This window comes from Microdochium trichocladiopsis (genome assembly GCF_020744255.1).
Source record: "Microdochium trichocladiopsis strain MPI-CAGE-CH-0230 chromosome Unknown B0I36scaffold_1, whole genome shotgun sequence".
NCBI lineage: Eukaryota > Fungi > Ascomycota > Sordariomycetes > Xylariales > Microdochiaceae > Microdochium > Microdochium trichocladiopsis.
The window spans coordinates 4,195,224-4,217,074 of NW_025763544.1; the positions used below are offsets into that span (position 1 = coordinate 4,195,224).

Genomic DNA, 21,851 nt, shown 5'->3' on the forward strand with positions numbered 1-21,851 from the left:
CTAGGCCAGGGCCAGCTGCCTCCATGGTCCGCTCAAGCTTCGCTGTCTGTCTTCGCGCCTATCCTTCCTCACCAACGTGGTCAAGGTCAATCACCCCGGTCCTGCCCCAAGGACAACATGTACGCTCCTCACAACATCATCATATATATGCGCAACAACAAAGATGGAGCTCTCATTCTCCCCTGGGCGCCTCCACATCCGCCGCTTCGTCCCGCAAGAAGGTGACCACGGGCACAATTCGCTCGCTCTACAAGAAAGGCGAGCCAATCACCGTCATGACGGCGCACGACTTCCCCAGTGCGCACGTTGCTGATGCTGCAGGCATGGACATGATCTTGGTCGGAGACAGCCTGGCCATGGTTGCCTTGGGTATGGAGGATACGAGCGAGGTCATGGTCGATGAGATGTTGCTACACTGCAAGTCGGTAGCACGGGCGACCAAGGCTGCTTTCACCGTGAGTGGTTCATCTGCCTCGTAATCCCTGCCCCGACAACAGCCAGGCCCTGGACAACCAACTGACGAGACTTGTCCAGGTTGGTGATCTACCAATGGGCTCTTATGAGATTTCGCCAGAGCAGGCCCTGGCGACTGCCATTCGCTTCGTCAAGGAAGGTCGTGTACAGGGCATCAAGCTCGAGGGAGGCAAGGAGATGGCCCCGACGATCAAGAAGATCACGCAGGCCGGAATTCCTGTTCTTGCGCACATAGGGCTCACCCCGCAGCGGCAGAATGCGCTCGGTGGCTTCCGTGTGCAAGGAAAGACGTCGAGCGGCGCAATGAAGGTTCTCGAGGATGCCCTCGCCGTGCAAGAGGCTGGCTGCTTCGCCATGGTCGTTGAGGCTGTGCCAGCAGAGATAGCGACCGTCATCACCAACAAGCTGTCGGTGCCCACTATTGGCATTGGTGCCGGCAACGGGTGCTCCGGACAGGTTCTTGTGCAGGTCGACATGCTGGGCAACTTTCCGCCTGGAAGGTTCCTGCCGAAGTTCGTCAAGAAGTATGGAGACGTCTGGGGCGAAAGTCTGCGTGCCATCGAGGCATACCGGGACGAGGTCAAGGATCGATCGTACCCGGCGTCCGAGCATACTTACCCCATTGCGAAAGAGGAGGTTGAAGCATTTGCCAAGGCAGTCGAGAATATCTGAGCGCGACATGGCTTTCATTTCCTAGGCGTCGGCGAGTGAGCCGAGCTCTTGAGGGTGCTAGCGAAAAGCATTCGAGGCCAAGCTAGAGTCGTGGGAGTCCAGGGGACAAGCAGCGTTGTCCCTGGGTAGAGAGGACAGTTGTGAACAAACTGGCATGATCAACCGAAAGCAGGCGTTATTGAATAGACCACGATCAACTGTCCGTTGGAATCTTTGAAACACTGTGGAACACATCAGCGCGTTGTTTGGACTTTTTGTTGAGCCAAAGCATCCATCAAGCATTTAACACGGGCGAGCCCCCGTGCCTAATCACGCCCGGCTCGAAGCTTACCCTGTGAAGATTCCCCACGATCTCGTCAAGAGCTGGCGCAAAGGCGCTGTTCACATACAGGAACAGCCCCTCTGTGGGCGCCAGACGGAGTGCTTTGCGGAGGTGCACTACGACGGCCTCGAACTTCTGGTTGGCGCTGATCTTGCGGACACTGTTGCGAGCGAGCTGCGGGGCACCGCCGACTGGCTTGAAGCGCACGACGACTTTGTCTTGGTCAAAACCACCGGCCGTGGCGAGTGCGGCGCTGGCGTCTTGAGGCAGTGCGGTGAGAACCACCGACGCCGCCATGGTCAAGGGGATTTCCGGCGAGGCTGGGCGGCCATCACCGTTGTCGTCGTCGTCAGCATCGATGGGGGTTGAGGGCGATGTTCCGCGCTCGGGGACGTCTGGGTACTCCATGTCGAGGTGTCGGAGCAGGCTGGTGAGACGAGTCGCGTTGGGTGGGAGCTGGCTCTCTCTTTGAGCCTGGTCCCAGAGCAGAACTACGTCGAGGCGATGACACGTTGTCAAGCTGGCCTTGAGGTGCTCATCTGTGGCAGTTGTGGCAGGCTCCGACATGTGGATCGTCGTCACTGCTGCGCTACGCTGTTGGTGGGGCATGCCAGCACAGTCTGTAGGGCCGTGTGCAGACGGTCAGTGCTCATCACGCACCGCGGGAAACGGCATGAGGAATCTTTAATTGTCGCACCCATTCATGCCAAAGATCAACAGTTACTCAAAGCGTATGTAGGCACAACTTTTGATCTGCGAATTCGTGCTCGTGCTTTCCGTCTTGCATGGTGGCACGCAAGATCCGGCGAGCAGAGACAAGCTCTGCTTGCCTCAGGGGGTGCACTCGGGCAATGGGCCCGGTCCAGTGGCTCCCAGGTGTCTCAGTGCCACAAGCTCATCCATGGATGGTTCTAAAGCTTCTGTACCTGGGACCGTCAGCATGCTAATTGACCACCGGCCCAGCAGTGAAACAAGCCAAGCCTGCACAGGTCAGCGTCGGCGATGTTAGCGCGTTCAGCTCTCAGCTGGTCCAGATGCCAGCCAATGTTTGGTGTTTAACGCCCGTTGGAAACCTTATGTAGAAAGCTGTGCATGCGACTGAAGGCTCAGGAGATGGGCCAGAGACTTTCACTTTGTTCTCGCCATCGCGATGCCGCGGGCCCGGTCGCACGATATCTGCGCTGAGCCCATCAGACCTCGGTACCAAAAATATGAAGGAAAAACCCCAGGATCTGAGCCGGCAGCGGCCCTTTTGTTCGAGGTAGTGATGATCGTCACACTGGCCTGCCACTTCAAGGCAAACAAGCAAGGTATTTCGATGAGCGGCAGCATAGCATGGGGCGTCCTTGTATTGGAGCCTTGGTTACGGGCTCAGACAGGCCACGAGATACCCACTGCGTAGCCGGCTCCGGCATCTTACGTGCCGACATACAGGGGAGCCGCCCTGCTGCTGGCGGGTCCGTGGGTCTGCTCTGCCAGCTCGCCGGCCTCTAAAGTCGCCCGTTGCACTTGGCCAAGCGTCAGGCAAGGACGCACACATGGTATGCAACTCTAACGCAGTTAACTCTAAATCCTTGCACGTTGCGGCCAACGTGCCGTCTGATGGCCCAGACGACGACCAACACGCAAGCCTTGGCCCGACGACTGCAGTGACAGCGGCCTTGGGGCAGACAGCCTCGCAAGCACCCAATCATGATGGGCAGCCTGAACGCTGGCGCTGACGGACCTGGGGCGGCGCCACAAGCATGGGAAGGCCCATGCGGCTCCCCAGGCTGCGGCACGACTCGCGTGTCACCATGCATGCTTCCGCCCGTGTTCCTGTCCAATGCCCTGCCAGGAGATCCCGGCCAGCTGCGAGGATTTGTGAACACCGTCAGCCCGGTGTGGGCCAACCTTGGATGGCGACCCTGGGCCAGACAGGCCACACATGCGATCGATGCTCGGCAGATGACCAGTCGGGCACCGTCAACGAGATTACCGATGGTGGCTGGCCCTCCCATCCTCCATCCACCAGCAGCTTGCTACGCGCGGCGTGTAGATCTCAACCCCCAGCCAAGGCCGCCCCTTTCTCTCCGTGATGGGCCCTCTGCCCTGCCAGGCTCCATGTGCAAGCAAGCAGACAAGGAAGGAGCCGGCAAGGCTAAGTACTCGGCAGTTGACATGACGAAATTATTCTCCTTGGCTCCGCACGGAGGAGCATGGTGCGGCGGGTACGTAGCCCCTCGATGCTGCGTCCCCTCCGGTGCCCATGCGTCTGGCTGACCATATGAGGCATGCCCATGTCCTTTGGTTTGTCTGTTGTTTCACGCCGCGTAATGACGAGTTCCTGACCATTCTTCACTACTTCCTGTCGTCGTACGGCAGTCCGCCGCCGCCAATCCGGCACAGATTCCGAGCAACGACATGTGAGCCAGTCGTGGCAACATCCTCACCCATACTTCACCAGCCATGATAGCAGCGCCGGCAAGAAGCCGGCCCCTGGTCATCGTCATCGTTACGACGATTGCAGTCCTCCTTCTCTACGCCCTCCTCACCGAGACGCAATACGTCACGTCGGCACCAAAGCTCTCGTCGACGCTCGGCGACTTCCACCAGGGCTACGCGCCAGATCCCAATGCCTGGCTCGGCAGCACGACCGAGCCCAACACGAGATTTACATACAAGACAAGGAGCGGCTGGACCTTTGTCCCAGAGCGCGACGAGAGAAACCTGGGCCTGAGCGAGGAACAATGCAAGGCTGCATTTCCTCTGCAGTACTACGAGATAGACCGTGCCCGCGAGTGGCACGCGGCCCGAGGTGGCATCAATGAGAGCCAGATCGCTCTGTGGAGGACAGAGCCTGACAAGGCCCATGGACAGCTTCGCCTGCTCATTTACGATGGCGATCTGTATGTTGTCGGCGAGAAACAGGGCGTCGTCGACCGCACGCGATACCTGGACGGTGCCGCCATGATCTACCGTGCCATCACCGCCATTCCTGACCCGCGCGTCCTTCCCAACATTGAGTTCACGCTCGACCGCATGGACCATCCCAACCCGGAGCCCGTGCGGCCAGGCCGTATCGCCTGGGGCTGGACACGACACAGGTCCGACAACGACACATGGGTCATGCCCGATTTCAACGGCTGGGCCTCGTCGTCATGGGACACTGTGGGTGGATATCGCACCTTCCGGGAGAAGACGAAGAAGTTCCTCACGCCATTTTCGGAGAAGACACAAAAGGCCCTGTGGAGAGGCCAGATCAACGTGGGACAGAAGGTCAGCGTGGTGCGCAGCAAGCTCCTCGAGGCGGCCAAGAACAAGACCTGGAGCGACGTCGACCAGATCCGCTGGGAAAACGGCAACAAGGGCGTGGTGGCCATGGAGGAGCACTGCTCGTGGCAGTACCTCATCCATACCGAAGGAAACTCGTGGAGTGGCCGGCTGCGCAACCTTGTCAACTGCAACTCGGCCATCATCATCCACACGCCACTCGAGTACACGGCCCATTTCTACTCGGTCCTCAAGTCTGCTGGGCCAAGTCAGGTATGTCACCTCTCTCACACACATCTCGAGCTGCAAAGCACAATAAACACTGACATGGAAACGACAAACGACAGAATTACATTGCCGCCAAGAGCGACTGGTCAGACCTCGACGAGCTCATGACCTACTACCTCGCGTACCCCGCCGAGGCGGCCAAGATTGCCGACGAGACGAAACGCACCCTGCGCGACCGCTACATGACGCCGGCGGCCGAGGCGTGCTACATCCGGCAGATGATCCACGAGTGGGCCAAGGTCCAGAACTACGAGCCAGAGTTGTACAAGCTGACGGAGGACGGCAAGGAGCGGATGCGCGGCAAGAGCTGGGAGCGCTTCGCGTTCCTGTCGCCGCCTCGTTTCGACATACCGCCGCCGCCGAACGACTACTTCTTCAAGTCGGACAAGGTAGACTTTGAAGATTGATAGAGCACTTCCCGATCTTTTTTGTGATCGTTTAATAGAGAAATCGAAAACCGAATCTTGATGCAAGCCGTTCAGAATGCGTCATGCTGTGAAAGTGCACACCGCCCTATCATGATGGCCTGAAACACCTCGTGGGGGACGAACATGCCAGCACGCGCTGCACTTCGCATCATACATGATGAGCACATGGACGACCATCGTGGTGGCTGTGGTGCTGTGATTTGACATACCTTTGTTTGCCTTGTGTGTCTTGTTTGTGCGGCGGACTGGCCACTGTCACACGAGCACGGACAAATTCCACCTGCTTTCGCTACCTGGTTGTGTTCCCGTTGCCGGTCGTTGGATCCGCCGGTCTGCTGACCTCGGGAGCTGTGAAGATTCAAATGTACCAAGATCTCGCCAATGTGACTTGTGCAAGGCCTGAGCGCGTGAAGTGTTTCTTTTTTTTTGGTCTATTCCGCTGCATGCTACAATATTATCTCGCTGATTATATGCTATAGATTGGCAACATGAGATGAGATGCTCATAGCATTACTCATCGGCGCATCTTTTCTCACTCAACCGCAAGTTCCCGCAGCCTCGCATCCAGCCTGGCAAAGAACTTCTCGGCAAACTGCTTCTCCACGACGCCATCTTGCCATGTGCAGGCCAGGAACAAGCCCTGACCTTTCACCGCGACGGGGCTGACCATGAACACGCCCCCCGTGACCATGGCGCCCACCGTGAACCACGACTTGTCGATGGTCCAATTGTTGCCGCTGGTACCGTCGCCGCCGTTAATCACGCCAATGTTGCTCAAAGCCCACGCGAAATGCCGCGGCTTCTTGGCGCTGGCGCTGTGCTGGGCTCGCCAGTCGCCCACCAGAGCCATCAGGCCAGCCTGGTCGTTCTTGACGCCGAGGTCCATCCGGGCTTGCAGATCACGCTTGATTTGTGCTGCGGCTCTCCACACTACAGCTTTGGTGGCATCGGTAAGCTGGACACCTGAAGGATCATCTGAGGCGTCGGTCTTGCGGATCTCAGCAACTATGTCAGGGCCAAACTTGTGGTCCAGGGATGTAACATAGTTGGCCATGGTTCGGCTAGGTTCAAAGCCTGGATAACCCGGGGGACTGGGCTTGAGGAAGCGCCGGAAGTTCAGAGCGGTGCCTGCCTCGAAATAATCTGGTGGTGGCACAGTGCCTGTTGTTGCTGTGCCGGCAGGAAACAGAGGGGCCATGGACGACAGGCACAGAGCATGAAGTAAGGCAGTGAGCGTGACACCGCCGCCTGCCTGTTTGCGGCAGAGCGCAAGGACTCTGCTGAGGGCGGGCCCGTCAAGTGGGTGCGAGCGCAGCGTGTGCGTCTTGTACGGCTCCTCCACGCAGGGCGCCCACAACGTGCCATGAGAATTTGTCGAGACTGCAGGGTCAGCAGCAGTCTTCTTGGCAGGCTTGAGCTCCTTCCAAGCCGTCTTGACTGTGAAGCCGGGCGTGACTGGCAGCTTTGTGACGTCATGTAGATTGGGAGTGAAGTTCTTCTTGTTGAGCGGGTAGGCGGCCAAGTCGAGCACATGGCCCTCTAGAGGAAGCTGGATGTCATCCTTCGCGGCTGACGCGACCTTGTTGAGGTTGCCGAGGAGTGTCTCGTGGAAGATTTTGCCACCCATGCCGTCAAAGTTGGCGTGGTTCCAAGAGAAGACAACCTCGACAAAGGGCTCGAGGCCGCTGGCGGGTGCCGCGGTGCCGTCTACAGCGGAAAGATTTCCGGGGCTCGAAATGCGACGGCGCAACAGCGTCATTCGCCAACCGGGCTTGGTGGCAAGCTCTGTGAACTGGGTGTCATGGTGGTGGTCGATGAGCGCCTGCAGCTTGGTCTCGTAGTCTTGCTCAGAGGTGCAATCGAGCGTCTGCCAGTCCATGTGGGCAGCAAGGTCTACCGAGGGGATGCGGGCCCAGATGGGCTTCTTTGAGGTGTCATCGATGATGCCGACGCGGAGCACTGGGTGGTCTAGGACGGTGCGGGCGACGGCATGCTCAAAGACGGTCCTGAGCTGCTGCTCGGAGAGACCTGGGGAGCTCGGGACGGCATAGCGGCAGGCGATGACGACGGCGATGAGATGGCGGAGGGTGTGCCAGGCCGAGTGGTAGACGTCGCTGTGAGGCGGGTTGTTAGCCGGAGTGGTGGTGTCCCATGCAATGGGTGCTGGCTTACAGGTGTCCCAGCTTGCGGATGACTGCTGGGCGGCCAGTGGCTGTGGCGGCGGCGGCCATGCTGGTGGTGGCCCTGGGGGGGGGGGGGGGGGGGGGGCAAGCGATCAGCTTCCGTGCGTGCGGTGCTGCTGCCACGTGGAGTGGAGACGAGCCGAGACAACGAACGGCCTGTGGTGTGGAGACGCTGGCAAGATACGTAACTTTGGAAGAATATCGGATGAGCGTGTCGTCGCGGCAGTCAAACTCTAACGCTCTTGAATAATATTGATCTCATCCTGGATTCAGACGACAGATTGACGCTGCTTTATGTTGCCCTCCGGCCCCCGGTCAGCACCACGGGCGGCGCAAAGGAGACCGCGGAGGCCGTTGCGTACGTACCCTAGCGAGCGTACCTTTGTGGACTTTTGTCGTTCCAGGATCCTCGGGCTCCATCTTGGCCCGTCGGGCCAGCATCAGGCTGGTTCGTTCCACGATCCTACCAAGAGGAGCACCCGAGCTGTCTGTCATGTCATCCCCGCACAGACCGGCACACTGCCACAATTAACAACTCGTGCATTCAGGGTGAGCCTTACGAGCACCCATGCCTCTCCCTGGCACAACCACTCTACAAAACACACCATGTACTCGTACTCTCGGCACCCGTCTCGGGACCGGGCCTCTGTGGGCAAGCCCTCGCCTAGGTGTCAATTTCTCGATCTTGCCACTACATAGTACCTACAGCCTGCAGCTGCCGTACGGCACCTCCCGCGTCAGATCTTCTCGCCATTGAAGATCTTCTGGTCGCCGTGCGCCTTGTTGAGCGCCGCAGTGCCAAGCACATAGTCATCGCAGTTGGCAAAGATCTTCTTTGTCCACTCCGTCGTCGTCAGCCGCTGCAGCTCGGGCACGTCCACCTCGCCCGTCTCAAACTCGTGCAGCGCAAACCACTCGGGCAGCCGCGCCGGCCCTGGCGCTGTGTCGTTGCTGCCCGCCAGGCCCTTGAAGGCCCGAGACGTCTCGCTGTTGCGGCCCCAGACGAGCTTGTAACGAGTCGACCGCAGGTAACCTGGGGCCGCGGCCAGCTGGGGCAGGTGCTGCAAGGTCCTGGTCAGCGGCCTATCTGTCTCATGCATATGTATCGTGCACACAACCAACTCACCTCGTCGCGGTACCAGTTGTTCAGATCTTCGCTCGGGTACCCTTCCTTGAGGGCAAAGTGCACAAGGAAGACGCTCCTCGTGTGCCCAGGCCCCTTGTTGGTCGGGTCAAACACCTGCACGAGGCTGTAGTACCGCACGTCAAAGTCGACCAGGTCATAGACGAGCTTCGACCCGGGCAGCATCTCGCTGGTGACGGCAATCTTGGCGAACTCGGGGGTCAGCAAGAAGCCAAGGTCCTGCAGCGGGTACACGTGTAGGTACGGCCTGGCCCGGTCCTCCTTGGGTTTCGCGCGGGCGGCCTCGTCGATGAAGCGGATCGCCGACGTGATGCCGCTCGTGGCCAGGATCTCGGGGATGTGGTCCTCGTCGTACCACTTCAGCAGAGTCGGTTCGTCGAGCAAGTCGCTGGTGATGCGCGAGTGCACGTACAATAGGCCCTTGCCAGACATATCTGTGGGAGGTGTGGCCATCTTGAGCTGTAGTGACTGTCCTGCAGCAAGAGAGGAGTTGACCTGGTGAAGTTACAAGGTGAACGAAGCAAAAGGATGCCTTGATTCCGTGTAGGTAAGCTCGTCTTATGTGTGTTTGTGTGGTCTACCAACACTGCAAACAGGTTGGGATATGCAAAGTATGTTGTCAGACCCGTGAGCTTAAGAGAGCCTTGGAGGACCGCGGCCGGGTACATTTGGCCATGCCTGATATGCTCCATGCATTGAGTTCATCATGAAACGTGGGCAGCGGATGTCTTTAGCCTTAACGCCGATCTCGCCAGTCCACCCCGTAGTGCGAATGCTGGATGCGGGGGCGGCCCAAGGTTGGAGTCCCGCCCGCAAGCTGGGCATGACGATGCATTTGAGTTTGGTCCCGCCATTCATGGAGAACAACGAGATCAGCTTGCGCTGTGCTGTGCTTTGCCGTGCTGAGCCCAATGAGTGGTCCGTTTGGAATTTCTCGAAAGCAGGGCTGTCGGATCGCGTATCTGCATGGTCCTTCGGCGTTAAGCCCTCCCTGCGAGCTTCCCTGTGCAAGGCTCTTGGAGCCTATCACCGACATATGATTATGCTGGGCAGATACGTTTGTGGCAAAGACTCACATGCTGAAGGAACCACCAGGCTTGACCGGGTTAGTCACTCGTTACGAGGATAAACTTTTTACACCCATCAACCAATCATCGAGCTGTTATTGTTGAAAAGCGCATAATGCACAGCTTGGTGGTAAGCAGATCTAGCTCACCCTGAAATGCCGTTGCCACGACAAGACATTATCAAGGCAGCCTCGCAAAAAGAATATCAGCGTTCTACAAGCCTTGTCCGTGATATCCTGGGCATTCCCACAGCAGGCTACCCAAATCATTTGACCGATCCAGACAAGCCCTCGCTCGAGGGTCGCCAAAGGACAATGAGGACCAAAATGCACCTGTGTCTTCTCAGCCAGGCCCGCAACTCAAGCAATCCTCTTCCCAATCCCGGGACCTTTCTTCCCCGTCACTGCGGTCTGGAGCCAAGCATCGATGCGGTCCCTGGTAGCCTCCGTGGTCACTTCTGCGCGCCGTGCCTCGAGCTGGCGGGCCTCCTCTGCTTCTTCGGCAATGATCTTTGCCTGGCTGTCCGCTTCACCATCGGCATCGGCAAGACCTTCTTCTTCGTTTTCTTCTCCTCCTGCTCCGTGGATCGCTGGTTCTGGCTCCGACGGGGCTTCATTGCCGGGCTGATGGGTGTTCTCGTCGGGCTTATTGTTCTTGTCGTTGTCGTCGCTGCTTCGGGTGTTGTTCACCGGTACATCGATGTCCTGGTCTCCCCCTCCACCGCCCAACTTGGCTCCGCCGTCTTCCTGCTTGTCTGACTCAAGAACAGCGGCAATGCAAGTATCGCACAAGACCTCGTCTCCTTTGTCATCACCCGCACCTGTACCAGCAGCAGCAGCAGCAGCAGGAGCGGCGCCATCCACCACAAGCACGACGTCTTCGTCGTTACCTTCCTCCTCCTTCTCTCCTTCCTTTACTTTCTTGTTCACTGTCCCGCCTTCTCTCTGCGTGCTCTCGCCGGCCCCGTTGTTGGAGGGAGAAGACAGAGTCTTCTTGCGCTTCTTGCACAGCAGACCGCCCAGCTGGGCATCCGGGCAGGGCTGGATCTCGACTAGTCCCGTGGTCGGGACGAAGCCGCCGCAGCGGGCGCAGGGCCGGCCTCGGAGCTCTTTAGTGCACATGTTTCTGGGCGTCCTCAATGCTTGACACGGAAGCGGGACCAAAAAGAGAAAATAAAGGGCAGTACTGTGAAGATGAGCCTCGTGTTGTGCTCAAGTTGGGGGGATGGGGGGGGGGATGGAGGCTGGACTGAGAGGTGCTACTGCTGGGGGCTGTGGTCCTGGAAGAGTAAGGGTTTGTCCGCGTCGAGCTCGAATGTCGTGATGTTCTGCAGATTTGTCGTCCAGGGGCTGGGCCGTTGGCAGTTCTGGTCCGTCGGTTGTGCGGGCTACTCTCTCGGGCCCTCGTGGGTGTCTGTTTGTGTTATGGATGACGAGGCTCGTTTCTTTTGCTCTGAGACTCTAGTTGGCAAGTGTGAATAGAACTGTGAGAACTCAAGTCTCTCGTAGGGAGCGATTGAGACTAATATACGACGACCAGCATGCCTTCAACACAGAGAGAGAGAGGCGGGCTGGCCTGGCCTGGCCTGGCCGGGCTTGTGTGGAATCAGGCTCTTCACTTCCCCTGGGCCTATTGGAACTCACTCGCTTCTCATTCCTCCGGCAATTTGTAGTGCCTGGCGTCTTCTGGTCCCCTCTAACCTCTCCTCCCACTCTCTCGCCTCGTCCGTTTCTTTGATCAGCCTGGCGCTCAGGTTCCAATCGTTTGCATACCGTCAAGCATACTACTCCTGCTGCGATCAGGTGTGCCTTGTCCACGCCAGGCAGGAGAAGCTGTTGGCAGTTGCTCCTGCTGACCAAACGATACTGGCAATGCAATGGATATATCTGCCACGGGAGGCTGTGGCCGGCTTGGACGAGGCAGGAGTGGCGGTGGGAGTGTGGGGTGGGTGCAGTCTATAGTCTTGTTCGTTGTTACTATTTTCCCGGCAGTCAAACGCTCGGCTTGGACTGACTGGCTAGATCTCAATTGGGGCCGTTTTGAAGGTGGTGAAGTTTCGTGTGTGCTCACCAGGACCTCTTGAACAGGGGAACGATGTTCGAACCGTGTTTTGTAAGTAAACACTATTTCTGCACTCAATCCCTGGTACGGTCTACAGGTAAAACAACGCCCTGTTTGATAAAGTATCACGGATGGAAGTCGCAGATCCAAACGTGCCGTTCGCCGTGAGCAGAACCCGTGTTCGAGTGTTGGGAAAGCCATCAACAATACCGATGGCTGTCAAATCGAGGACGGGCCACACTTGGAGTATTGTCGAAGTAGCATATAGTCGCCAATCGTGCAAGTTATAGTCGGCTGGTCACGCGTCCGATGGCTGCACGGAGAGTAGTGCTAAACTGCGCGGTATATCAGCTCAAGATCCCGCCAGGCACTATCTTGCAAGCCATCGTTGACTCCATCAAATTGTAGATTATTTCTGTCCAATATTTGCTGCGGAGCAAGGCCTCAGTCTTCAAATTGCGTAAAAAGTTATCATGCTCGCGAAAATACAGGCGAGATCAGCCAAGGTAGGTTAATCTGCGAAATACCGCCTACTAGCAATACCATCCCTCAATGAATGTGCAAGAACTGTACGAAAAGAAAAATGGTCCACGGGCTCTCGTTGCCTGCCTGCCCTCGATGAAGTTCACCAAACCATCCGTCTTTTGTTGCAAGTCCCCTAACTCCTGCCGTGCTTGCCCCCAAAACGCCTAGAATGTATGACAAAGCGATGCCTCACAAGACTTGGTCACGACGCTGTACAAACCGCAACCACTGCTTTTGTTTTTTGCTGAGGTTGGTGTGTCAGACACAAGACAACAAACCGCACCAACCGCATCAATTCTTCTTGGTCCGCCCCCGTTTGGCGAGGAATTTACTGCGGCCACCAACACTGTCCCAGTACTCCTTCAGCAAGTCGGGCGCGATTTGCTGGAGCTTGGCCTCGCCCTCCCAGCTCGTGTTGCCCTTTGTGGCGGGATAGCCAACCCACTGGACCTCGAGCACAAAGCCTCCGCGGGGCTTCTTTTCGTGGTTGAGAATGCGGAAGACGTGATATACCTCGGTCATGGTCTGGAAGAGGGTCTCTGTCCGGCCCCCAGCCTTCTTCCAATAGCTATAAAGCAGCTCACTCGCTCCGTCCTGGATCTCCTGCTCTGGCTCCCAGGTGGCCTGCTCCGCGGGCTCGCCTGCCCAGTGAACCAGCAAGTCTACGCTGTCATCTTCTAGCATCTTGTGGTCAAGGAGCGCCTGCACCTCTGCAATTTCCGCCTCTCCGCCGGCTTCCGCCTTGACACTTTCTTGCGCCGCCTCGGGAGCTGCTGATGACTTGGGACCTGTCTCTTTCGGTGGGAGATGTGAGTTCACGGGGCTCGAGCTGGGCACTTCGGTTTTTTCGTTTATCGGCGGGCTAAAGAGATCTGCAGTGACGCGCAGCGGCGGGTCAGACGACCGTCTGATAGGAAAGTCACGGGGCAGCTTGAGAGTCTACTCACCGGCGGTTCCGCCCATGTCGGCTACAGGGACAGCAGCAATGACCGAGCCATGATCGTGCGGGCCTGGTTGTTGCAGGCGCACAGCATCAGGAGCTAGCGCGCGCTCGAGGTTTGCGGGCGCATCTACGCGAGGGTCGACGTCTCGTGAAATGTCGTTCTGGGCTGCGCTTAGGCGGTAGCGACGCTCTAGGATGCGAGGTCAGTAACACGGGTCGCCGCGACGGGCTCGCCGCCCGCGCGCGCGCGGTGCAAGGGTTTTGCAACCTACTAATCTTGCTACCGCTGGCTGTTACGGAGCCGGGGCCAATTGATCGGCGCGCCTTGCCGCTCTCGGGTGTGCTCGCTGCGAGGCCGTCTGCGAAAGGAGGGCACAATGCCTGTCAGTCACTACATGCGCATGAGGAGGAAGAAGACGGAGAGAGACACACCTTGTAGGTCGTCTGTGACGTCGTAAATGTCTGACTTGCGCTTGGTGCCGCGCGACTCTGAATCTGAGGAGGGGACCATCTTGTCGGATGGCTCTTCCGAGGCGGGTTTCCTAGGGGAGAGGGCCTTGGATATCGTGTCGGTCCAGCTTGAGATGATGCCCGACATTGTCAGTCGAGCGCTCGGGGCGTGACGCGGGACCGGGGAAGGAGGAGCTGAGGTGAGCTGCGGGTGGTGCGAGAATGTGGAGGAGGGAGGCGGTCTCTGGCGTAATTGGGTCGTGGGAGGCAGGAGACGACGGGTGCAGTAGTAGCATGCAGGATCTTGCGGGAGGAGGGGAGGGGGGATCCAGAGAGGTGTGTGTGTGTGTGTGTGTGTGCCAATGCTGACAGGGAGAGTTGGAGTCGGCGGAGGAGGTGGAAGACTGGACTGACCGACAGACTGACAGACTGACTGGAGGTGGTGCTGCTGGGCGCGGGATAAGATGCGAGTGATGCGCAGCTGAGATGGACCGGCGCAACACGACCCGGCCACCAGCAGCAGCCGGAAATGACGCCGCCTTTACGACCGGGTGGGCGGTGGTGGAATGCAGCGAGCCACCCACTTCTTGCCTGCCGGGAATCTCTGCGGACAGTGTGCATTCACAAAGTCGCGTCGCCATACACTGTACGCGCCTGCCGAGTCGAGCTCGCTCGCTGCTGTCGTGGTGGTGGTCGTGGCTGCTGGAGAGGGCCGGAAGTATCCCAGAGACAAGACTCTTTTCATGCAGCACGAGGCACTTTGAGACATGGAAGAGACAAGATCTGGCCGCGCGAGTTTTTCCACGAAATTTTCACACTGAGAAGGTACGGGCGTAGCAACGCCTGGGCCACGGCAAAGGGCCTGCAGAGTGCTCAAAGCATGCAATTGCCCGTGTTGGCAGGAGGGAGCAAACAACACTCGGCGGTCCATGCTTGCGTCCAGGCTCTATATTTAGCACAGAGCATTCTCGACGACGAGGCTGAGCACGAGAGTCTACCACGACGTGAGCACTGGGCAGCTGGTCTGTTTGTTGTGTGTGCCTCGCTCCCTGGCCATCGCAATGCTCGTGGAAAGCAATCACGGGCACCAGCAGACCTCGCCGCTCCAACACAAAGGGTAGAGCCAATCACTAACAGCGACTTCAACAATTTTGATAAACAAAACTCATACCAGAAACAAAAGAAGAGAAAAAAAAACATTACTTCAAAGGTATAGGCCGCCTTCCCAACGCCTAACCCCATTCCGAGCATTGCCAACAAGCCAGTCCCAGCCAGCATCAAAAAGTTCCAGCGTCCATCGGAACAAGTTCATCAAGTCTTGCATCAGTACCAGCGACAACACAATCATTCACTCCTGACCAGGTCCTCCTTGCCGGTAAGCAACGTCGAGTCCGCACCCACAACTCTTCCTCCTACTGCTGCCCATCCCGCAGCCCCGAACCCGGCTGCTGCAGCCCGGTGGCCTGAGCATAGGCGATCCATTGCTGACACTGTTGCTTATACTGGCTCTGCTCGCTGGCGCTTATGAGGGCCTTCTGCGCGTTGGCCTGCTCCAGGAAGTTGATGCCCATCCCGCCCTCAATGTGCCACGCGATATGGCAGTGCATCAGCCACGCGCCCGGGTTGTCGGTGAAGAACGCCAGCACCAGCCACCCGTTCGCCGGCGCCATCGTCACATCCCGCCTGGTTGGGTTCTGGGTCTTCAGCGAGCCCTTGTCCCGCGCATACACAAAAGGCCCCGCGTTCTTGCCCGACACCCCCAGCACAAAGAAGTCGTGCCCGTGCAGGTGGATCGGGTGGTCCAGCAGGTTGTTGTTGTTGATGATCCAGTACGTCCACGCGTCCTTCTGCGGCACCCTGACAATGTTGAGCGCGGGCGGGAACTGTGTCTGCCCCGCCAGCACGTAGTCGACAATCGGCTTCTTCCAGTCGACGACCAGCGACGTATTGTCGATCCTCCACAGGATGTTGTGTGTTGTTGCCGAGACTACAAAGTCCATGGGCAGCTCGCTGTCCTTGTTGGCCTTGAACTTGTCCAGCGGCACATTCTTGCTCACGACCGGCGCGTAATTGATCAGATCCTGGCAGCCCAGATTTGGCGGGCTTGCTCCCCGAACCGTCGGGGTCTTCTTCGGCGCGCCCTTGTACCGCACTATGGCTGCCGGGAAAGGATTGCGTGACCTTCCGCACCTGTTGGCCGCCGGGAGGGTCACATTCATCCAGTAGTTGTCGACCTTTTGATCCGCCTCGATGATGACGTCTGCTCTCTGGCCGATGCCCAGGAACAGGTTTTGCACCTTCTTGGGCTTGACCGGGGTAAAGTCTGTCGCGATGACCTTCATTGAGTGGCCGTTGATCGAGAGCTGGAAGTTGTGCTCGACAGAGGGGTTGATCAGCCGGAGCAGGTGCTTCTTCCCCGGCGTCAGGGTGATGACCGAGTAGGCGCCGCCGCTTCCGCCAGGGTTGATGTTCTTGCCATTGAACATGACGTTGTCGCTGGGAGGAGGCGGGCCCTTGGCAGCAACCTGGTACAGCTGCTCGACGGTCTGGTAGTAGTAGTCGCTAATGGGATACGCGCCAAGGTTGATGTCGTAGTTGGCCGAGGCTGGGCCGTAGACGACGACGGAGCCCCAGACGCCATTTCCATACTGCGACGAATAGTGGCTGTGGTACCACGAGGTGCCGTACTGCTCGGCCCGGAAGGTATAAGTGCTGGACGCGCCGGGCTTGATCGGGCACTCGGTAACGCCGGGGACACCATCGTTGATGTTGTTCTCAAGCATGCGGAAGCCGTGCCAGTGAATGCCTGTGCCCTGGTTGGGGAGCTTGTTGACGACCGTTACCTGGAAGGTGTCGCCCCAGTTGCCCCGGAGCGTGGGCCCGGGAAACTTGCCGTTGATGAGCAGGACCGAGGGTTTGACCACGCCGTCAGGGCCCTTCCAGTTGTAAGCCTGCTCAATGGTCCACCAATACTGTGTAGGAACAAGGTTGAAATTAGCTTCTTGTCAGCGTCAGCGACTGGCAGATGAGAAATATGTACCTTCCGGACTTGGCCGTTTGGCGTCTTTTTCATGTAGTTGGTGTTGATGTCGAAACCCGGAGACCAGCATTGCCGATTATTCGGGCGGTTGCATATACCGGCAACTTGTGCCGTCATATCATCGGTTCCAGGGTCGCCGGCGACACTGACATCGTCAATGCCGGCCACAGCGATGCCGGGAGCAGCTGAGCCCGCCGCAGTCGGCTGCGGTGCCGGAGAATTTGCGGCGGCCACGAAGGCCGCCGACACGGCCTGCGCGGCAGCCTGGTCGATGTCGTCGCTCTGTGCAGCAGGAGCAGGCGACGCGCTTGCAAGCGGCCCAACAATCAAGAGCGCGCGCAGCGCGATGGCTGTGAAAGCGGCGTTGGGCATCATCATGCTCTCTGTACGATCTGCAGGACGAGGAAGATGGAGGGAGACACTGGAAGACTTTTGTCAATCAGTTTTACCGTGCCGTAGTACTTCTGGTCCTGCTGTGCATGGACTTGGGCGAAGACGGCTCCTCTGCATGTCCAACACGGAACGGCCAGATGAATCCCTTTTATCTCTCTGCTCCCCCTGCTCGCATGCGTCCCGGCGGACGTGGTAATGACTTATACTTTCAGCCATCTATCGCCACTTTTCAATGTCAACAGTTGCGGCTGAAAGGGTCCCGACAGCCACCGCTGGCGCTCATCCGGGACGTTGAATCGTTGCAAAAGAAAAACGTATATCGTGCCAGGCGCTGACGAACCGCTGGGCGAGCCGAAGGACGGGGACCACGGTCCGCGGGGGCGGAATCTAGCGGGAGCCGCCGTGGCCGTCGCCGGGCCTTAGTGTCCGACCAGGGATGTCAGAGTTTCGGACGTGACTCCGTGGGTGTGCAGTCTCGGTGCATTGAGTTTGCCAGGCCAACGGGGCTCAACGCCGCTCACCACGGCTTGTGGCGCGGGAAAACTCCAAGAATCACGTCTACGTTGCAGGCCGCTAGTCTTAGCTTGGAGTCAGTCCGGGGTAGGGACTTGCGCTTGCGGTAATGTTCCCAAGGACTCGGGACGCCAAAACCTTGTCGACCACAAAGAGGTTGCCAGGCAACAGGGCCGGGCGGAACGTAAACTTTCTATTGCCCAGAAATCCCACGGGGACCTGGGCCCGTGGGATTTCTGGGCATGAAAAAGTTCTTACACATCATGCGAGCCAAGAACCCGACAGCTTTCGATCTTGGCTGTCTGAAGCCGTTCGCCAATGCGTTCGACTATCCTGGTGCCGACCTCGAATTGTAATGAGAAAGTTGGGGCCTGACAGAACCAAAATCTGTATTGGGATCGCAAGGCAAAGCTCGAATCCGATAGGTGCTCCCCGTAGCTATGTTGCCAGATGTGGAAGCCTACACAATTTAGCCACTGAGATGCTGCCGAGATGTGTGTGGGCTGTGAGCCGTGTCAGCGCATCGTGTCTTGGCGGGATGCGGCGCGGAAGCACATGATGTGAAAGCCTGACGCCATTTCTCAGGTGTCTCGGGAGCCGACAAGTCTGAATGCACGCCTCAATTTCAGGGCAATGGCCCGATCAGGTCTCGCGTCATTGTCTGTTGGGAATAGTAAGAGTGTCATTCATGCAGGCACACGGGAGCCAGCCGTGCGACCCTCGGCGCTAAGCATTTAGCAGTGTTCGCTTCCGGCCAGAAAAGGATGTGTCATGCCATGTTCAGTGCTCGGGAATGGCCAGCCGCATCAGCCATTGTGTCCGTTAGTCACCACATCCTCGTGTCCTTGTTGAGTCGGATCGATACCACTCCGTCCGAAAACCTGCGTGTCACATCCTTGCAGAACAAGGGGGGAGGGGTCTTGGCAGCCAACTTCTGGCGTGCCAAGTGTGCTCGTCCCGAAGCTGGTATCCCCGTGATGAACCTTGTAACGGGCTCGGCAGCTCACATAGCTCTGGCTAGTCATCGCTGATCCGGCGCCAGGAACTCTATTTCGGCTTCTTGGGTCGGTCTGCTCAGAGCGCGCTGCCAGCCCAGAGAGCAAGAATGGCATTGGCAAGTTCCTTTACTCTAGGCAAATGCCTGAGCTTTTCAAGTAGAGTGTCGCCGGGTCTCCAGTTTGATGGTCAAGCGGACGCTTCCTCGACGGGTTTGCAATTTTGGCATGATTGTGCCTGTATCGGCTGGGCGCTGCTCGATGCATTGTCGTCATATCAGGCAAAGCTTCAGCCGTTGAGTATAGTAAGATAGATGAAGTGTATATAGCGCACGTGATGAGCCATCTGGGCACGAGGTCACCTGCAGTGCAACTCATGGTGGATCCGGTCCTTTGATGCTGCACGAGGTCACAGGCTCTGAAATCATCTTGCTTTGGAAGATTGGGGCGACTTGATCGACGTGTGACATTTCTGAAGCAGCGAGCAACGTCATGGGAGGTGCCAGCCCGCCACTTCGGGCCTGCGCGTGGGCTGTCAACCTGTCGCGGTCCGAAGCACTAGGCCACCACAAGATCCTTTTACGAGCGCATCCTATTACGAGCGTATCGTCTGGGGCTACATTGGGCAAAGTCGCGGCTAAGCGGGGCCCAACTCAGCCAGTGCTTCCACATTCAGCTGAAGGGCTGAAAAAGAGTTCAGAACGGGTACGAACTCTACTTCGTGCAGGTGCAGGAATGCATCTACCAACTCCTCAAGGCAGTGACAGGTCCATGACTGGAAACAACCTTTAAGAGCGCCAAGCCCTTCCTCCCAAACCGACATACTGTGCTCCATCCGCTATTGACAATGATTATTGGTCGACTTAGGATCTCTTGCTGGAGAAGCGAATCAGCGTGATTCGGAGCTCGGCGCCATCACACTCATCCGCCCGACTGGGGCACCTTGGCAGACCTATCCCTTGCGATGACTCCTCCACAATTTGGTATCATCAAGAAATGTAACACTCCACAGCACAGTCCTAGTAGAGATTGCCCCTTCGCTACGGGGGAAGCAACGATAATCTCACCTTAGCAACTTGTAGCTGCGGAGACGCGAGAGTGCCTGTCACTTCTGTGCCACGTGTTTGACGTATCATCAACAGCACCTCGGCTCAACTGGATTGCGCCCCTCGGTGCCTGTCCAGACATCTGCAGGGTCTTCCTTCTATAGGAAGGAGAGGTTACGAGCAGCAAGCAGGACCAGGCATCCTATTCGCCCATAGCAAGGTGTCAGGGTGCCACAAAGGGCATGACTTACACGCCTCGTTGGGGAAATCATTCGAGTATGAACAAAACTATGGGTCACATATCACGGCGTAGTGTTGTGCAATCAGAGCTCTCCCGCTTAGCCACATAGCGTCAGGGCGTTGGGGCGCAGCAACCATCACGGTAACCGTACAACTCCGCGCCCAATAACCTGCCTCCGCATCGACAAGGATGGCACATCATCGACTAATCATGCTCCTTGCTCGCTAGTATCCGGAGGAATCCTAGCACGCGTATGCGTCGACAGTGTCTCTTCGCGTCGCTTGCGAACTTCGTGATCGCAGAGTCCTAGTCCACAAGGTGACACGATGGAGGTGCTTGGGACCGCGCCGAAAACTATAAAGGGACGAGGTTGAGCAGGCCATTGCGCATCACTGCTTGCCTAGCACTCAATCTAGAGCAGAGATTCCTATCACTTGCGACCGTAGGAAACCGACACTTAGGATACAATTCGAAAAATTCTCTTCGTGCCCATCATGTCCCCCCAACTCTCTGCGCCGTTTCTTGCTGCATTTCTGGCGACGCACGCACAGGCTTGCATTCACTTTTGGGGATCAACAACGAAGGTTCCATACCCTGGAACCTCTGGCTGGGAGTACAATTACCAGATCGAGGACAACGGAGAGAGAGTCTGCGATGGTATAGCTGGATTCCACGATGGACGATGATGGGCTCATTGCAAGGAAGGTACGTGTTAATTGATATTATATGCTGCCCGTCGGATAGGGGAACGGCCTGGGTCCAAAGAAGCTAACAATCTGGCTCCTCAAGGTGTTGCGTTGTCATTCACAATGGAGGGCAGGCATGTCTGATACCATGCCCACGGGACTGATTTCGAGTGGGACCAGTACGTCAGGGACTGGAGTTTCTGCTGCTTGGGAGCTTGTGAGGATAAAGGGCCCAAGTGGAAGTGTCACGACCATGAGTGGAACACCTGGATGTTCTGCTGATGGGAGAATGATGAGGTCGTTGTCGATTGCGTGGCACTCGGCCAATCTCCTGCCCTCGCATTTTGTCTGTGTTGCGTCTGACCCGCAGGACGTACAACCGGGGTTCGCGAGGTTACTGGCCTGCCAATTCCTCTGAGCTGTCGTTGTAGCTGGAGAGCAGCCGCACTCGCGGAGAATTATCATGAGCTATATGGTGACGTTTCTCCTCAAGATTGTCTCGTGTTTCTACACCAGGCTGCTTATAGCTGTGTAGAGCACAGGTGAAATCCGGCGATGCACATCTAGAAAATAGGGAGTTATCTACTTGCACGACGGCTAGTGTGGCTTGGTAGTGATGACCTGCCAAGTTTAACAATTGTCCACAAGAGCAGGGATAGTCATACCTTGTTGCCGCGGAAGCAATGTACAGTCCTTCGATAACTGTCAACTGAAGACAGCGATTGTTCGCGTCTCTAGCATCAAGTGTCATGACTATAGTGGCCTGGCAGGGCGCTTGCTCGGCACTATAGTGCAAGACTGCACGACTAGTGCAACTATGGCACTTGTTTGCAGCTCAAGCGCATGGTCTGCACCACAACTCCTTCCCGTCGCCATGCCCGCAAGGACCGAGTCGTCTCGTGAGATATGAATAGTGTATGTCGTGCAAATAATGCCATGGCGTGGAGATTGAAAAGTATCACCATCCAGAAGAAATCTCTGGCCGTTCCGACCTGGCACTGATCCCAGCTCAGACCTTTGGAGTTTTGATGGATCAAGCGTCAGAGCATCACGAATTTCGGTCCCTGTTAATCTCAATAAATGCTAGTTCGACAGAGTCGACATCGAATTTGTTGCTGAAGGCTTGGA

The 21,851-nt window shown here is 57.4% G+C and overlaps 7 protein-coding genes across 7 annotated transcripts; 3 read left to right on the top strand and 4 right to left on the bottom strand.

Annotated features, from left to right (window-relative positions):
- Window positions 1–23: 23 nt before the first annotated feature.
- B0I36DRAFT_232878 (ketopantoate hydroxymethyltransferase-domain-containing protein) lies at window positions 24–1,733 on the top strand (the record flags this gene model as incomplete). The annotated part of the gene is made up of 4 exons (XM_046149183.1): window positions 24–455; window positions 535–1,131; window positions 1,229–1,320; window positions 1,568–1,733. 4 exons carry the CDS (start codon window positions 24–26, stop codon window positions 1,731–1,733), a joined length of 1,287 nt encoding a protein of 428 aa, XP_046018993.1.
- A 2,183-nt stretch (window positions 1,734–3,916) lies between these two features.
- B0I36DRAFT_344596 (glycosyl transferase family 90-domain-containing protein) lies at window positions 3,917–5,415 on the top strand (the record flags this gene model as incomplete). Its single annotated transcript, XM_046156280.1, has 2 exons — window positions 3,917–4,993; window positions 5,068–5,415. The coding sequence occupies 2 exons, from the start codon at window positions 3,917–3,919 to the stop codon at window positions 5,413–5,415; spliced, it is 1,425 nt and encodes a 474-aa protein (XP_046018994.1).
- A 422-nt stretch (window positions 5,416–5,837) lies between these two features.
- Window positions 5,838–7,667, bottom strand: B0I36DRAFT_427254 (uncharacterized protein; the record flags this gene model as incomplete). Its single annotated transcript, XM_046162420.1, has 2 exons — window positions 5,838–7,550; window positions 7,609–7,667. The coding sequence occupies 2 exons, from the start codon at window positions 7,665–7,667 to the stop codon at window positions 5,969–5,971; spliced, it is 1,641 nt and encodes a 546-aa protein (XP_046018995.1). The 3' UTR covers window positions 5,838–5,968.
- Window positions 7,668–7,993: 326 nt separating this feature from the next.
- On the bottom strand, window positions 7,994–9,436 carry B0I36DRAFT_379798 (uncharacterized protein). The gene is made up of 2 exons (XM_046160790.1): window positions 8,746–9,436; window positions 7,994–8,680 (listed from the first exon to the last, which is right to left on the bottom strand). The coding sequence occupies exons 1-2, from the start codon at window positions 9,214–9,216 to the stop codon at window positions 8,357–8,359; spliced, it is 795 nt and encodes a 264-aa protein (XP_046018996.1). The 5' UTR covers window positions 9,217–9,436; the 3' UTR covers window positions 7,994–8,356.
- A 521-nt stretch (window positions 9,437–9,957) lies between these two features.
- On the top strand, window positions 9,958–10,594 carry B0I36DRAFT_311790 (uncharacterized protein). The gene has a single exon (XM_046152417.1). The coding sequence runs from the start codon at window positions 9,986–9,988 to the stop codon at window positions 10,586–10,588; it is 603 nt and encodes a 200-aa protein (XP_046018997.1). The 5' UTR covers window positions 9,958–9,985; the 3' UTR covers window positions 10,589–10,594.
- A 2,113-nt stretch (window positions 10,595–12,707) lies between these two features.
- Window positions 12,708–13,957, bottom strand: B0I36DRAFT_358170 (uncharacterized protein; the record flags this gene model as incomplete). Its single annotated transcript, XM_046157922.1, has 4 exons — window positions 12,708–13,288; window positions 13,364–13,549; window positions 13,632–13,718; window positions 13,792–13,957. The coding sequence occupies 4 exons, from the start codon at window positions 13,955–13,957 to the stop codon at window positions 12,708–12,710; spliced, it is 1,020 nt and encodes a 339-aa protein (XP_046018998.1).
- Window positions 13,958–15,221: 1,264 nt separating this feature from the next.
- B0I36DRAFT_234110 (laccase) lies at window positions 15,222–16,966 on the bottom strand (the record flags this gene model as incomplete). The annotated part of the gene is made up of 2 exons (XM_046149276.1): window positions 15,222–16,781; window positions 16,850–16,966. 2 exons carry the CDS (start codon window positions 16,964–16,966, stop codon window positions 15,222–15,224), a joined length of 1,677 nt encoding a protein of 558 aa, XP_046018999.1.
- Between the last annotated feature and the right edge of the window lie 4,885 nt (window positions 16,967–21,851).

Coding starts and splice junctions, on each gene's coding strand:
- B0I36DRAFT_379798 (XM_046160790.1), bottom strand. CDS start 9,216: ATGGCCACACCTCCCACAGATATGTCTGGCAAGGGCCTATTGTACGTG. Junction 8,681..8,745: donor ACAACTGGTACCGCGACGAG/GTGAGTTGGTTG, acceptor AGGACCTTGCAG/CACCTGCCCCAGCTGGCCGC.
- B0I36DRAFT_311790 (XM_046152417.1), top strand. CDS start 9,986: ATGCCGTTGCCACGACAAGACATTATCAAGGCAGCCTCGCAAAAAGAA.